Below are 15708 nucleotides of genomic sequence, written 5' to 3'. Positions count from 1 at the left end.
CATTTATTTTCAAATCTATTTTGTAACTGTAAATTGAAAGGCGAGCAAAGGGTCAATTTTAGTGCATAAGTAGCGAAAAATATCATGTGCAACACGTGCGGATCGGCTATTGTCCATTTGTGCAGGTGAACGTACTTGTAATAGCTGATTCACCGCACTTGTTACAAAATATACTATAAAAATGTAAGAACGTTATTGTTGCAAGTAACAAAAATATAATTGAATAAAATAAGCATAATTATGTTCATTTCAATTCGACTATTGTCACATAGCTCGTTTTTCTTTTTTATTTATGCAATTTCAAAATAATTTACTGATTACTATAATGTACAAGTTTTATATTTTATAAATTTAACTTTAATGTATTTTGCAAGGATTTTTTAAATGTATTTCTTCTCTCCTCCCTCTTCATATTTCTGCAATTAACTTAGAATTAAAAAAACTCATTTCTTTTCACTTTGTTACTCTGTACATTTTAAGAAAATTAATATTATACACATATATATACATGTAATTTATTATTGCATATACAGTTATATTACATAACATACAAAATATATATTTTTTAACAAATACTGTACAATATACAGCATTATTTGTGTATCAGTGATTTGCAAACGCAATAAAAATGTAGTTCGTTAATACATAAATCACACAAATATGTATAAATCTCAAATGTGTGTGTGCATGCATATATAAATATGTGCAGAGTATCCTCAATTTTAATCGAAACAGATAAAAGTTACTTAGTTTTATGTTATTGTAAAATGTTTTTAATTTAATCTCGCATTTGGCATCCTTAAGGATTATATAACTTTTCTTAAAATAAAACTGCATAATTTTTTTACACGTCATTAAAAATATAATTAATACAATATTTATTACTTTAACCCGACGCATATTACAAACATAAAATATCCAATTTCTCATAAAAATTTTTTATGTAAATATATCTATGAGAATCAGATTACAAAAGTTTATATTGTTTTAAACAAATGAAGGCGATTGAAAACATTAGCCAGATGGAAACTAAAATTATTTTATATCTTTCAGGAAACAAAAAATATTTTCCCCCTTTTTTCTTTTTCTCTTTACAAGTTAATTTTTTTCATTATAGAATACTCAGTGCACATATGTACATGTGTGTTACAACTTTTGTATCTATTGTGTCACATATATTATTGTTTTGATTTTGAATCGATAGGAACACTTGTTATAGCAAATTTTACTTATTCTATGTCTTCTATGTACTATATATTATAATATAGATTGTTATACTCGATTGAATTGACAGGAACAATTGTACTCTTTTGTAGCAGATAGTTACCATGATTTAAAAATAGATCACTTGCGTGTACATCTTGAGCATAGAAAAATACTGTTAATCATAAATCAGGAAATATTCCATCATCTAATTAAATCCAATTTAATACAATTTCGAAATATGTACACTAATTATAGTAAAATTTACAAAATCATCAACTGACTTCTGTAGGATACTTTTTCATAGATCGTTGAATACATTCTGCTATTGTGGATCTAAAATAGAATACATATTGAGATAAAAATTTTCTGTCTTAAATGTGAGAAGGAAATAAAACACAGAAAGTTATATTAAATAATTAATTTTACAATACCTGAAGACTTTCTGATGAAGAAGATATGCACTGACGTGTCCAGCATTGATATAACGAATTTCAGCTCCCGGCCATATTGTTTCCAAACTCATGCAACGATCTCGCGGTACGTAAGCGTCGTTCTTGGCGCAGACGGCGATAATTAATTCAGTGTCAACGGGTATCTCGAAATTCTTCAAGTGTGTGCACTCGTCCATTATACCGCGCATGAATTGCAACGCCTCGTGTTCACGCCATTTGTTGTCTAAAAACAACGGATGCTTCGGTACTGGTAATAGACAAACTCCTGTGGTGGAAAGATAATAATTGCATAAAACCATACTTACATATTGTTTAAAAGCAACACTAACAGATAACAAATATAATTATTTAGTTAAATGCATCTGAATAAACGTTTAAAATTTTTTAATTTTATTACAAAAATAAAAATTTACACACATACACACACACATACACGTGTGTGTGTGTATAAGGCGATTTATATCTTTTCTTTACAAACTACATTTAAATAATGAATTGTACACAGACATGCAAGTTACTTATATGAGATTAACAAGCACCTTTAAGAGCATTAGAATCCTTTGGTTTAAATCTGTTAGAAATTAAATTTAAAGGAAATATTTTGGCAGCTGCCTTCTCCTCTGCGATCTGATATCGTAGTTGATTGTTGCTATTTTTAGATTCGTTATTGTCAATACGATTATCGGTAGAATTTGTACTTATTGTATCACCCGTAGTATTGTCTTTGTTGCTTTCGTCGGATTCTTCCCTTAATTTATCTACCCTTTTCATGCTTGCAGGATAATGCTTGGCAAAATGTTGGCCAGCTAAAAAAGCATCCTAAAAACAAAATCAATAAAAATAAAAGTTTAAGAAAATTGTTAATAATAGAATTAAATTAATAGAATTATTAAACAAAATTATATAAACAAAATTCATACACTTTCATCATGATCGATAACTTTCACCATTTTTGCAAGATCATTTTGATATACTTCGTCTGAAAAATATTGCGTTTCTAAGAGGGCCCAATTTATCGACGCGCTCATTACTCCTTCCGTGAATACGGGCGAAGCGGTTGACCATGACAGACAAGGTATCAATGAGATTGGCTTCGGCCAGTTGGTAGCCGCTAGGGATGCCATCTGAAAAGAGGATAAGATATTCAGATACGTATGATACGACGAGTTTAACTTTACTTTAGAATGTGAAAACCTACGTGTCCGCCCATCGACAGTCCAGTGAGAGCCAACGGACCAAATCCATGCTGTTCGCACCAGTTCAACAAAACAATCGATTCCATTATTAGGCAGCCTCCCATAATAAAAATGTCGCACACATTGTGCAGACTGGAGCGTCTAACAATGCAGCAAGGAAAGAGAAGTATAGTAGAGAAAAATAAATCTATATAGAGTCGGTTATATAACTTTGTACTCTATACGAATCTTTCAATTAAGAGTGTTTCTTACTTTTGATCGTCCGGCTTTCTCAGACCGTAAAATGGATTTTCCAGCAGTATCGAGGCTATTCCGAATTCCTTAAGTAGCGGCTTAGCAATAAGATTTCTACGTCGCCAAAAAAACTAGTTAATAAGCAAAATATGTAAATATCTCGGTAGAGGATAGAGGCGTATACCATACTGTATACACGTTGAGAGATCAGATTAACAAGCGACATGAGGAAAAGGTAATCAATGGCATGCTACATACGTGATCGCCCGTTCCCGCAAGATGTAAACAAATCGGTTTTATTTTGTGAGAGGTCCATTTAGATGGCAAAACTATCTGAAAGTAAGCTGTCTTGGCCTTATCCGGCATTATCCCTGATAGATGCTTCTCGAAAGGTGACTCAAATTGTCCTTCAATTATATGACAGTCTGACCAAACTTCATCCTACAAAGAAATATACTCACGTATTATCATTACTCACTATAACAGCAGAATCTATGTTTAAAAAAAAAAAAGCAAAATACTTTGGTTATTTCTATTGGGTAGTCAAATGGTATCATATTGTAGCACGCTTCCCGGTTTGCAATAATTTTCCGGAATTCAAAAATTCTGAAACAAAATTATTGAGAGATGCTTAGATACTGCGTGTTTAAATTTAGACGATTAGAAGTATATCTATTTGGATAACGCATACTGTAAATATAGTAAATGTGTCATTCAGAGCTACGTTCCAAGACTCCACTCTGAAGAGTTAATTCTACTACTGTTCCAAAACACAAAGTAACTGACTATATGGACGGAACCTATTTATTCCAAAAATGAGAGTAAAGTATTTTTGAAATCAACTCCAAATCTTACTTTCAAGATGCGTTGAAAGAGTAAACTAACGTATATGTCATTCATTTAGATTACCCTTGTTGTAATATATGAAAATATTATAAATAATGGCCCTTAATTTAATTAAAATGTGTACATGCTGGTTAGTAATGAGAATGGAATATCACTTTGAGAAAACTTATTATGGATAATGGATATAAGAGTTAAGTGAATTGTGATTCGAAAAGAAATTATCATTAGAAGCATTAGTATTTAACAAAACAATTCGTTCCATCTCTTTACTTTTTAGCGTTTTATAAATTCATTCAATTTGAATAACTTATCCTCTCTCCCCATACTGTTAAAACTCTTTAGAGTAAACAGAGCAGTTTCGGAGCGCAGCTCAGGATTGACGGAGAATTAAAGTCTTGTCGCAAAATATAATTGTACAAAGAAATCATATAAATAAAAGGTATCCGCGTATCTCATTTACGCGTCCAAAAAAAAAAAAAGAATAGGAGGCGATGAATAGTATATTTTCTTTGGCGATGAACGTCCGCTGCAGTCATCGGACACCTCGCTCGAATCAAGTCTAATTAGGTCGACCTTATCGTTCTCTCTCAGAATAAAATATCTCAGATAAACGCTGAGTCACGCCGCACTTCGACCGCATCCTATACCTACCGTCGTTTCAAGGAGAGCAGATACAGTTTAGATGGTTATCTACATAAAAATAAACGATCTAACCGAAATCAATCGCGAGCCGGGATATGTCAAGCGTCAAGTGTTCAACTCAAGTGACGTTAGGCGCTAGAGGTTAGATCAGGTTAGCCACTCGCTCACCTCCTTAGATTTTGCGGATTACCCCAGCCCTTCGTGAAGAACTTGGTGAGCAGGACGCTGCGGTAGACCGCGTCCAGGCGGCTCGGCGGCATCGCGCGCGATGGCGTGTGAGGCGGACGTGCGGCGGTTACCCGCGTCTACTCCGTAAGCACCGTGTCGTTGTCGTCGCCGCGCGAAATCCGAGATCTTGGCACATATCTCACGCGACAACCCGAACGCTCCCGCGTCTACGTGTCATCCTCCTAGCCGCCGTATTTCGGCGCGCGCTCCAAAATGCCGCGAAAGAGCGCGTGAATACGTATGGTCTACCCGTCTACCCGCCGGTCTCTGTCCTCTGTCCTCTCACGGCGCGAGTATCATCGATCTCGCGCACGTCATGTGTACATACGTGGATGTAGATTTTTGCGCGCGGGGAGCCACCAATCGAGGAGCGAATGGACGATCACGGATGATAAGCGCGATCCAGAGCGCGAAGGCGCGCGAATGTGACGCTGCTTTCGGACGATCGAACGCCGCCCCGTGGCGCATCCTCGCGCGTAAGTACGAATTTGCTCTGCTTTCGACCGAGCTCCGATTTGCTCCGATTAGATAGCAATTAATTTGGCTAGTTTGATCATTTTCTTTTTTTAAGTAATTCTAATTAAGTAATTCTAAACGTTTTCTAATCCAATCTCCTTTGCCGTACGATAAATGACAGGAGAGATATTCTTAATAATAATTGAGCGCTTAATAATATTTTTAGATTAATTTATTAAATAGGATGTTTTAGGGTGTTTTTCTCAGATTTAGGGTGTTTTCTCATGCAGCAGAGAAAACGGAAAGAAACGGAACCAATTAGTTTTTGTTATGCATATAAAGGAATTCGATTTCACAATAACGAAAACTGTGATTGGTCCCGTTTTTTTTTTGTTTTTTTGTCTTACTGCAAAAAATTCAAATCCTTGCTGGGATATTTGTTACAATAATTTTGTTAAGATGCTTATAGTTAAAATTATTGTTAATCCCATGAATTTATTAATTAAAATTTTGCGATTTACACGGCTTAAGACGATGTACTTAATGATGATTGTCAATTTCAATATCTAAAATTTATCATAGGAATTATATATTAAAGTCATAGAAACATTATTTTTTAATATTTATTTTTCAACGTTCCTTTATATATATATATATATATATATATATATATATATATATATATATATATATATATAAGTATCGTATTATTATCGTAAATGTATCGTAAGTGTATTTTTAATGTGACTTAAAAACTAAAAAATAGTTTCATTACTTTATTGTTAAAATTTAATAAAAAACTGCGTTAGTTTATTAGACCTCACGTAAAGTACTGCTTTTTTTTCGGGCTACAATTCCCGAATTACATTTTACTCATATAATGTTGTTATATTTCCAACATTTTATCGAGTGATTTAATTACATATATTTTATTGTTAAATTACAATAGAAAAATCCTGTATTAGTTTCTTAGATCGCGTGTGGAGCTCTTCTTCTTTTTCTGGACTACAATTCGCCATTTGATTTAATAAATTGAATAATACCTTATTAGAAAGTGATCGCACGCTCGATAATTTCATGACATAACGTAACACAAACCTGAAATATATGGCATTACATTATTATCTAATTGAATTGTACGTTTTCATGGTGAATTACTTCGTAATGTAATAACAACTTACTTCCATATCTTATAAGCGATCCACTCTGCATAGCTGAGAGACGCGTGCAAACGCGGCATGTTGATATCAAGTAAATCTGTAAGAAGCAATATCGTGGACTTATAAGGCATATACATAAGGGGAAAATAATTCATCGGCTCGATGAGGCATCTCGTCATGTGTTCCCATTCGGGTGTCACTTCCCTCAAATTAGGAATCACCCAATATTGAAAGAAATCTCGCAAGCGTTGTTTTATCTCCTCGAGGCTGCCGCGGCAGAAGTTATACCTGTCAAGTGGCGTAATGAGGTTCAATTAGTGACATAACATTTTCCGCGTACATTTCAGAGGTGTACAGACTTTATTTTACACCGTTAAAAAAAAACGACTGAAAAGGATTGTTTTGCGATACGTACTCATCTTCTATTCCGAGATAATATCCGTAACATCTCCAGATATGACAGAAACCCTCGAGATCCTCGTCGGTTGCGTTATGCACTCCAATTTCTTTTGGACAAAGTAAAATGAAACTTACGAAGGAGCATTGAATCATCGCCATATCAGCGTTGTTTATATATCTCCGCTTGATTGGCAAATTGACGAACAATTTATAAGGACGTTGTTCGATCTTTTCAAATGGACACGTGAAATTGTTGAAATCTTTCAGGAGCAATTCGCGATCGGGGCACCATGGATTAGCGAATTTGCACGCGTCGTCGATTTTGTGATTATCAAACCGAGATAATTTATCTCTTATTGTCTTATGCTTTTTACGTGTAATTTGCATGTCCCAAAAAGCAGGCGTTCCTTTGACCCATGGTTCTCCGGCGAACCAACTCATTATCCGGCACATAGTTAGCAAATATCTTTGAAATTAATGCAAATTAAACAATTGTACATTAATTAATATGTATTTATAATGATGAAGACGTTTGCGCGTAATGTGTAAATAATTCATATTACGTGGCATATAATATAAACTATGTTTCTCGGATCATCTATGTAAAATAAAAATTTAATAAAAACGTAAAATTACATACAATAAAATTAATAAAAACGTAAAATTGCATTACAATAAAAACAACGTATAAGAGCAATAATAAGGTAATTGTATTGTTATATAGTTTTGTAAATATTTGCGAACCTATATTAGTTACCTAATAAGAAACAACAATATTAGAGCAACTTTACCTTTTGAATGCTAAATATGGCGTATGAGCGCGATCACCCAAAATGATTGGATTTAGATTAGTTTCGAAAGTATAAGCACATAAGAATGACAACGCTATGGTCATAAAAATTCCAATTAAATAATCCTGCGCGAATTTTTGTCCTTTGCGATACTTATCCATGTCCAGCCATTCGGGTTTCTTCACTGGTGAAACCTGACTGCAATCCCCTTGACGAAAGGAAGCCGGAATGAATTCCAGTAAAGACTCTGGCACGTTCGGAAAGAATTTGGAGAGATTCTTATTTATCCAGTTATATCTTTGACTCACTGTCCACTCATCAAAGTCACTCGGAAATAAGCTCCGATCGAAGTTTAGACCTTCGCGCAACATCTTCACGTATTCATACTCATCCGAATTTTCATTTGTTCTGTTGAAAGTGCACTCACAATCTTGTTTAAGTGTATCGTTAATGCCCGTCATCTTTACGACGTAATTTCTTGCCTCACGCAGTGAGAAGTGGCTTTACCAAAGAGGCTGTTCACGCGCAACTGTTGTAAGATATGAGAATCGTATATATTTTGCATATTATAATTCTACATAAATTATGCAATAAGTGACTCAATCCTACCACAGTTGTGGTTTTTTCCACTTAAAAAGTGTGTGTCACGAGATAATTCTCTTTTATATTATACACTGCATATACATTTGTAAATATAAATTTATCACAGTCAACTCTCTGAAGGCGTGAAGTTTTAATTTTTGTGTGGAACAATTTAAGATTGGAATTTGAAGTAAATTTTAACTGTTTGACTGGTTTGAAAAATTCCACGCACTACTATCTTTATTGGTAATGAATTAATCATGCAATCTACTAGGCAGTTCAGTAGCATTATATAATCACTTCATGCGTTCTTAAAATCATATTTTAAGAACGCATTTTAATCCCATAAATATGTTAATATTATCATTATATTTGTATTGACTATAAGATCCACATTTGCGATCTGCGACCTGTGTATTTTGCATTTTATGTATGTATAATGACTTATTCATATGTCAATATATAGATGTTTATATGAAGTATTATATAATTTAGATTCATTCAGCAATGGAATGAGTACTGCAACTCTCTATGATAGAAAAAACAACTTTTTATTGGAAAAATGACATCTAATAAATAAGATTAATTATTATAAATATTATGTAAAGGCTTAACTGATAAAAATCAAATAATTAATGAGAAAAGGATAAATAAGCCACTACAAGATTTCGATGTAGAATTTATTTTAGAATTGTCTTTGTAATTTTAGAGTAGGATTAATTATATATTTGAAATATAATTTATTTAACAAAAGATTATTTGTAAATACTAATATCAGTTAATGCCCAAGTAATACATAATAATATATAGTAATACGTAGTGTAAAACTCCGTGTCTATGTGCAGAGACTATTGGCCCTCATCTAATAGCGTTTTTGATTTGTTGACTCGACCCGACTCCGAGTCAATAGTCTGTTCCTTTTATCTTTATTTCTTGCACAGTTTATCTCTTTTTTTGCAGTGGAAAACAACAAATTGACTCGGAGTCGGGTCAAGTCAGCAAATCGAAAACGCTATAAAACTTGTTGAGATAGTTTTGTGAGTTTTTGGAGTTTTTCTGATCCAAAATTGTATGCTGTATCGAATGCCTTAAGAACTATTTTATTTAAAATTTGTCGTACAAATCGTGACTTTATGGCATAACGAAATATAAAGCTGAAATTATAGAAAGAAATCATATAAATATTATTATAATTAGGAATATAAATTTAAATAAGAGCAACAATACAAATGCGACGAATTTTTTTACTATACTTTAATTTTTTTTATGTGCTGTAAGTTGAACTTGGTATAATACGTTGCTTATAGTTTATCTTTATATAATTGTTAAATATTTCAATCTGTATAAAATTATCAAAAAAATAACATATATAATAAATTCTAATATTACACGGAAAAAACTATATGGTTGCCATAATAATATAAATAGTAAAATATGGAACAGCCATACTGTCGCGATGCGGCAAATATCATAGTTCTCGCTATAGTGTTGAGTGGTTGCCGCATCGCGACAGTATGGCTGTTCCATATTTTACTATGTATATTATTATGGCAACCATATAGTTTTTTCCGTGTAAAGATCGGAAAACAAAAGCTTGAAAAGAAAAGATGTTCTAATCTCTAAGTGCAACAACTCATTCCATGTTGAATACAAAAAGGTTCTCATCAATTTCTAACACTAATTTCTTAAGCTAACAACTATAATAAAGTATTTTTTTTATTTAAGTACTTTTTGAGTAATAAGGATTGAAAGTTGCGGTGCCATCGACATTGACATTATAGTGTATCATGTGGAAGTTGGGATATTGTCGAGTATTGCGGGTTCGTAAATATGTTGAGTGATGCATTATAATAAATATAATAAACATATGTTTATTTGTCTCACTCTAACTCGTTGCCTCAGTGTAGCAGTGAAGCGAAAAAGAACAAGCTTTTGGTCTATTAGTAAGCAAGTATGTAGAACTTGCGATAATTAGTATTCTTGCAAATTTTAATCTGATGTTATCAAACGTAAAATTATAAATTATTTTTGTTGATGTAGGTATACGCAAATCTGTGTAAATCGAGCATGTTGCGTTGTATGATAAAATTAATAAATAATAAATAAGAATAGAATAATATGAAATGCTAACAGCAATTGTCATTAAAAAAGTGAATACTTAGATGTAGGTCAATTTGTAAAGTGTTGTAAACGGTGAATATGACTTCTTCGTGATCAACGTTCAAATGATAAATGACATGAGACTAATATAAATTTAAAATGTAATTTTAACATAAATGAATAATGAATGAAGTTAGTATGTTATAATCAATATATTATAAATGTATATAATATTATTACTATATTATAAATGTTAATTTTGTTTTAATGTATTAATGTTAATTTATAAAAAATGTAATTCCAAGGTAATTTTTTCGAGATGAGTACTAATAAATGTCGAGAAAAAACGACTGTGGGTTTGGTTACATCAATTTGTTTTTACCATTTTTACTTCTTAATAAAAAAGTAAAGAAAGCATTGAGCATTAATTTTTCTAAGATTTAAAAGGACTTATACGGAAAAAATTTCTCTTACTAACTATATTAATTATTTTTTTATTTACATTTTATTATTTTTACTTTTTTACAATTTTATTTTTTCTATAATTCTTTGTTAACTAATTAAGCATTGCCAAATATTTAAATTTTTATGCGAAGTATTCTTGTAATATGAAAGATTCTGTAATAATAGAATGCACAGTGTAATTCTCTATTAGAAAAGAAACTCTTAGAAAAATTATATCAACAGTAAATAAGATTAACAGTAGATAAGATTAATTACGTATAACTTTAGAATATAATTTATTGAGAATAAAACATTTTTAAGAAGCACGTAAGCCACGCATGATGTTTATGCTCAAGTATTTATAAACAATTTATTAGAAAAAAATCAGAAATATCTTGACTCTATTATTAAGTTATTTTTAGTGTATTGTTATAATTAAAATTTTTTTTGGGTGATCAAAAAATGTTTTGAAAGTCGCATATCACATGAGCTCGCATAATATTGTATGAAAACTTGGTATTATTTGGAATCCTTTGTATTTGAATGCATAGTCTCCGGAAACATTTATATCTGATTGCTTTTGTTATATATTTAGCATCTCACAAGAACCACCCTTTTATTCTTTAACACTTTCGCTGTAGATGACACATATAGTCCAAGAGCTCGTGAAAAAAAGTTGCAAGAGTTTTGGATAGGCTGATATTTTAATATTTGATTATATTTATGGTAAAAATAAATATAGTACAGTCAACAGTAAAAACTTTATTTTTACAAAATTTTACACTTTTAAACACTTTTACAAATATACGTTGCACGAAACTTGGTCTTCGGGGGATTGTCGATACTGTCCCGAAATGCTATTTTCATAAGGCTAATTGTACTTTCCTAGATATACTGCGTTTCTTTTTGGCGTTTAGTTTGCCAGAAGTGTTTTTAGGATATCTCAAGTTAGCGATTGGTTACACAAGATATTGATAAGTTATCGGGTTATGTATTGGTAAACAATTAGGCTTTTTAATCTATTTTTATATCTTAAAGTTTAAACTATTCCGTTTTTTTAGATTACGTGTCCTAAATATTCTAGCTCGAGTCTTAATTATTCGCACATGTCCGGCTTTAATTCAACCTATCGAAGTCTTTCAAACATTATTCTCAAATTTTTATTATGTTCTTTGATTGTCTTTCCGTAAACAATTATATCGGGAGTATATACAAAACAGTTATTTCCTACTGGATCTTTTAATCCCTTGTTTATCATGCGTTGGAAAGTTGGAGGCGCATTCTTTAATCCAAAAGACATACTCTATCAGGTGTTGAAAAGGCTGCCTTTCAAATATTTTTCTGGCTCATATTAATTTAATGGAAACCCGAGACTAAATAAAAAGTTGAGAAATATCATGTGTTGACTAATAAAATTAAAGATTTTATTGATGTTCGGGAGCAGATAGGTGTCTTCAGTCGTTTTTTTACATGCTTTTAAAAAAATTTTACCTTGAAATCTAAAAGCCTTAAACAAGAACAATTTATTTAACAAAAGATAATTTGTGAATATGTTAATATCAGTTAATATACAAATAAGACATAATTTGTACTGTACAGAGGCTACCGGACTTTGTCTAAAACTTGTTGAGATAACTTTTGTAACTTTTGATGTTTTTCCGGTCCAAAATTTATTGCTGTATTGAATGCCTTATGAATTATTTTGTTTAAAATCTGTCGTACGAATCGTAACTTCATGGCATAGCGAAATATAAAGCTGAAATTAGAAGAAATCATAAATATTATTATTATTATTATAATACACATTATAATTTTTTCTATGTGCTGTAAGTTGGACTTAACATAATACATTGCGATAGTTTAGCACATAATTTTTTAAACATTTTAATTTGTATGCAATTATAAGTAGAAAATCGTATTTTTATCTCCATAATAAACTTTCGCATAATTTTCTCCAAGTAATAAAAAGTCTTTGATTTATGTCCAATCAAATGACTAGATGTAAATTGCGAATAAAGTACTTGATCTTTGCTTATTTGATCACAAATCACTAATAAAATAATAAGCTTTTCGATTTCTAATAGATATCATGGAATGCATTATATTAGTATTTGTGCTACTTAGCTTGTGATACTCACCGATGAAGTATAAGCTTAAACCGTTCAGAAAAAGTGAGCGTACTTCGCAAATGCGGCATATCGATGTTCAATAAACTAGTGACGCACAGTATGAACATTTTGAATGTAAGGTTACCAATATAATATCTTCCACCTTCTACGATGCATCTCAACATGTGTTCCCATTCGGGCGTTACTTGCCGCAAGTAGGGTTTCACCCAAACTTCGATGAAGTCGCGCGATCTTTGCTTAACTTCCTCCAAACTGCCGCGGCAGAAATTGTATCTAGGATATGAATTTTTGTCAAATATAGTAGAATTCTAATAAGGCAAATGACAAATAAGAGAACAACAATTGAATGACAAGAAATTTGTCGCATGAACATATGGGTAAACATACTTAAAATCAAGATGGAAAAGACAAATCAGAAACAGAAGTATGAAATTGTATAAAATTAGACTGATATTTAAATATATCGCAAATTTAAAAAAACGTTTTAAGATTTAAAAACGGAGGAGAATCGAAAAATTATCATTACGAATCAAATTTAATGTGGCAAATTGTTTTTATTATTAATGTTGCAATAATAATAAGTGATGTAAATTATTGTATGTAGTACTTACTGGTCTTCCATACCAAGAAGATATCCTATACATCTCCATGTATGGCAAAAAGCTTCCATGTCTTCATCGCTGGCGTGAATACCTAATTCCTGAGGGTACAGCAGAACCATTCCGACGAATGCGAATTGCGTGGCTGCCATATCAGCTTGATTTAATCCTTTGGGTGTGATCAGTAGATTGATACAACCTTTTTCTACGGTTGGATATGGACAGAAAGAAAAGTCTTCTAAAATCATGTCTCTATCCGGACACCACGGTTTCTGAATTTTAGTGGCCACATCGATCTCTTCATTTTCGTACTGGCAGAGTTTCTTTCGCACCGCACGGTGCATTCTACGCACAGTTTCTATGTCTTTATGAGCTTTCGTACCCGCAGTCCAGGGATCTTCCGTCATCCAATTTGTTACACGGCGACCCGTGGACAAGTACCTTTAACGATAACCGGAAATTTACAAATGTTTTACGTCAAAGGAATTTTAGATTGTGTGTGTGTGTGTGTGTGTGTGTAATAAAGAGATTCGAGAGAAATTTATTCTTACTTTATGCAATTAGAAAAGTACAAAAAAATATTATTTATATTTGAATGAATTTTAAGATATATAGATATCTTTTGCGAAAATTTGTTGTGCTTAATCTCAACAAAATTAATTAATATTAATTAATACAATTAAAATTTAATTCAGAATCAAAGTAATACTCGCAAAGGTATACCATTTTTTTTCTCATTTTAAAAAATTGATTTTTTAAGATAACTTGATAAATTTCCAATTTTTTAGTACGTACATTGTAAAATATTTCTCGAGATTAGTGACTCGTGAAAAGGAGAATTAATTTGTTTTAATGAAGTACAATTTCATAATTAGTTTTTACTTGAATCGCGCGATTACAAATTACAAATATCAAATTGATTTTCAAGTTTACCATTGAATTGTTACATATCTCAAAATTAGTTTAAACTGAGTTTTTCAACAGAAACGCGCTTATAAACAAGGCCAAAAAATTTTGCTGAAATCACATACCTCTGGAACGCTAAATACGGTGTGTGAGACTGTCGACTGAAAATCATTGGTTTAAGACCATCTGCAAAAGCGAATATCTCGAAAAGCGAGAGCATGTTAGCGAAAAAAATCGAGAAAATATGATCTTGGGCGAACTTTTGACCCCTCTGGAATTTTTCCATGTTCAACCAGAGCGGCTTGTCCATCGAATTTCGACCGCAATCTCCTCGATACAGAGCGGCCGGTATGAAAAATAACAAGGAGTCCGGTATACTCGGGATATATATTTCTATGTTATTTACTATATGCTCGTATTGTTCTTTGATCGTCCATTTGTCAAAATCTTTCGGTTTCGCAGAATTTTGATCGACAATATGCTTTATACGCTTCACAAAGTATTCGGTGTATTTAACAGCATTATTTGCCTCTGCAAGCTCATAATCATTTTCGATTTTATTATTTATGCATTCATCGATGCCATCGTTATTTTGATATTCTGGATTTGCTGTGACATTTTTCACGATGTTATCATGTTTTATGCAATCTGAATAGATATTATTCATAATTTTCATTTGGGTTTGCTTTATCCACTTATCATTTTTTTCTTCCATTTTCTACTTTTTTAAAATAAACCGATTGGAAGTTGCTTCTGAAATGTAAAATAAATTTTAGATAATATAATTAACAATTAATATATATGCTTACTCTGAAAATGTTGTTTACGTTGTTCATGTTTTATGTCAATTTATTCTATTAATTGTGTGCATGTCTTTCTTGATTTCTTATTTATCTTACATTTAAATTAATGCGTTTAGATAGAGGTCAATTTGTCGTTGTAATTTTTATCTTTTTAAATAAAAAAAAGATGAAAATCATGTTAAATGTATTAGTTCCTATAAGACCTAAGAAAAAAACTTATGCCAAATGCAAGTGATACGTACTTTTAATTTTTCTAAAAATAGCTATTCTTATCGAAAGATTGTAACATTTTAAAATTTGAAATTCTTGTTTTTCTTTAACATTCTGGTTGAAGAATATCGTAATCCGACGCATCGCTCTCATCTTTCACGTCGATACTTGTTGGTGTTACTGAGCAACGAGAAAATAGCTCGATATAATAGGTAGTTGATACAATAGGATATAATGGAGTTCATGTAACGTGATGGGGTACAGGCGCACAAGCTGTTATTTATGTATGGGAAACGCTCGCTCAACAGAAACGTGGAATCAAGCT

The 15708-nt window shown here is 31.8% G+C and overlaps 3 protein-coding genes across 6 annotated transcripts; all 3 read right to left on the bottom strand.

Annotated features, from left to right (window-relative positions):
* Positions 1-499: 499 nt before the first annotated feature.
* LOC105829225 (protein ABHD18) lies at positions 500-5279 on the bottom strand. Of its 4 annotated transcripts, none has more exons than XM_012667919.3 (9): positions 4745-5279; positions 3610-3694; positions 3347-3529; positions 3107-3219; positions 2857-2995; positions 2579-2782; positions 2198-2477; positions 1638-1881; positions 500-1539 (listed from the first exon to the last, which is right to left on the bottom strand). In XM_012667919.3, exons 1-9 carry the CDS (start codon positions 4834-4836, stop codon positions 1479-1481), a joined length of 1401 nt encoding a protein of 466 aa, XP_012523373.1. In that variant the 5' UTR covers positions 4837-5279; the 3' UTR covers positions 500-1478. The 4 variants fall into 4 exon arrangements, with proteins under 4 accessions (XP_012523373.1, XP_012523372.1, XP_012523374.1 ...); XM_012667918.3 differs by having other exon boundaries at positions 1638-1923; positions 4745-4836; XM_012667920.3 differs by lacking the exon at positions 4745-5279 and adding an exon at positions 4586-4727 and having other exon boundaries at positions 1479-1539; positions 1638-1923.
* Positions 5280-6023: 744 nt separating this feature from the next.
* LOC105831185 lies at positions 6024-9519 on the bottom strand. Its single transcript, XM_012671163.3, has 5 exons — positions 8220-9519; positions 7611-8139; positions 6836-7285; positions 6442-6708; positions 6024-6358 (listed from the first exon to the last, which is right to left on the bottom strand). The coding sequence occupies exons 2-5, from the start codon at positions 8069-8071 to the stop codon at positions 6196-6198; spliced, it is 1341 nt and encodes a 446-aa protein (XP_012526617.2). The 5' UTR covers positions 8072-8139; positions 8220-9519; the 3' UTR covers positions 6024-6195.
* A 1959-nt stretch (positions 9520-11478) lies between these two features.
* Positions 11479-15105, bottom strand: LOC105831183. The gene is made up of 4 exons (XM_012671161.3): positions 14496-15105; positions 13477-13905; positions 12875-13138; positions 11479-12492 (listed from the first exon to the last, which is right to left on the bottom strand). The coding sequence occupies exons 1-4, from the start codon at positions 15083-15085 to the stop codon at positions 12339-12341; spliced, it is 1437 nt and encodes a 478-aa protein (XP_012526615.1). The 5' UTR covers positions 15086-15105; the 3' UTR covers positions 11479-12338.
* Between the last annotated feature and the right edge of the window lie 603 nt (positions 15106-15708).

This window comes from Monomorium pharaonis, chromosome 7 (assembly GCF_013373865.1).
Source record: "Monomorium pharaonis isolate MP-MQ-018 chromosome 7, ASM1337386v2, whole genome shotgun sequence".
NCBI lineage: Eukaryota > Metazoa > Arthropoda > Insecta > Hymenoptera > Formicidae > Monomorium > Monomorium pharaonis.
The sequence above is the reverse complement of the archived record's forward strand: the minus strand, read 5'-3'. Positions and strand labels throughout refer to the sequence as shown.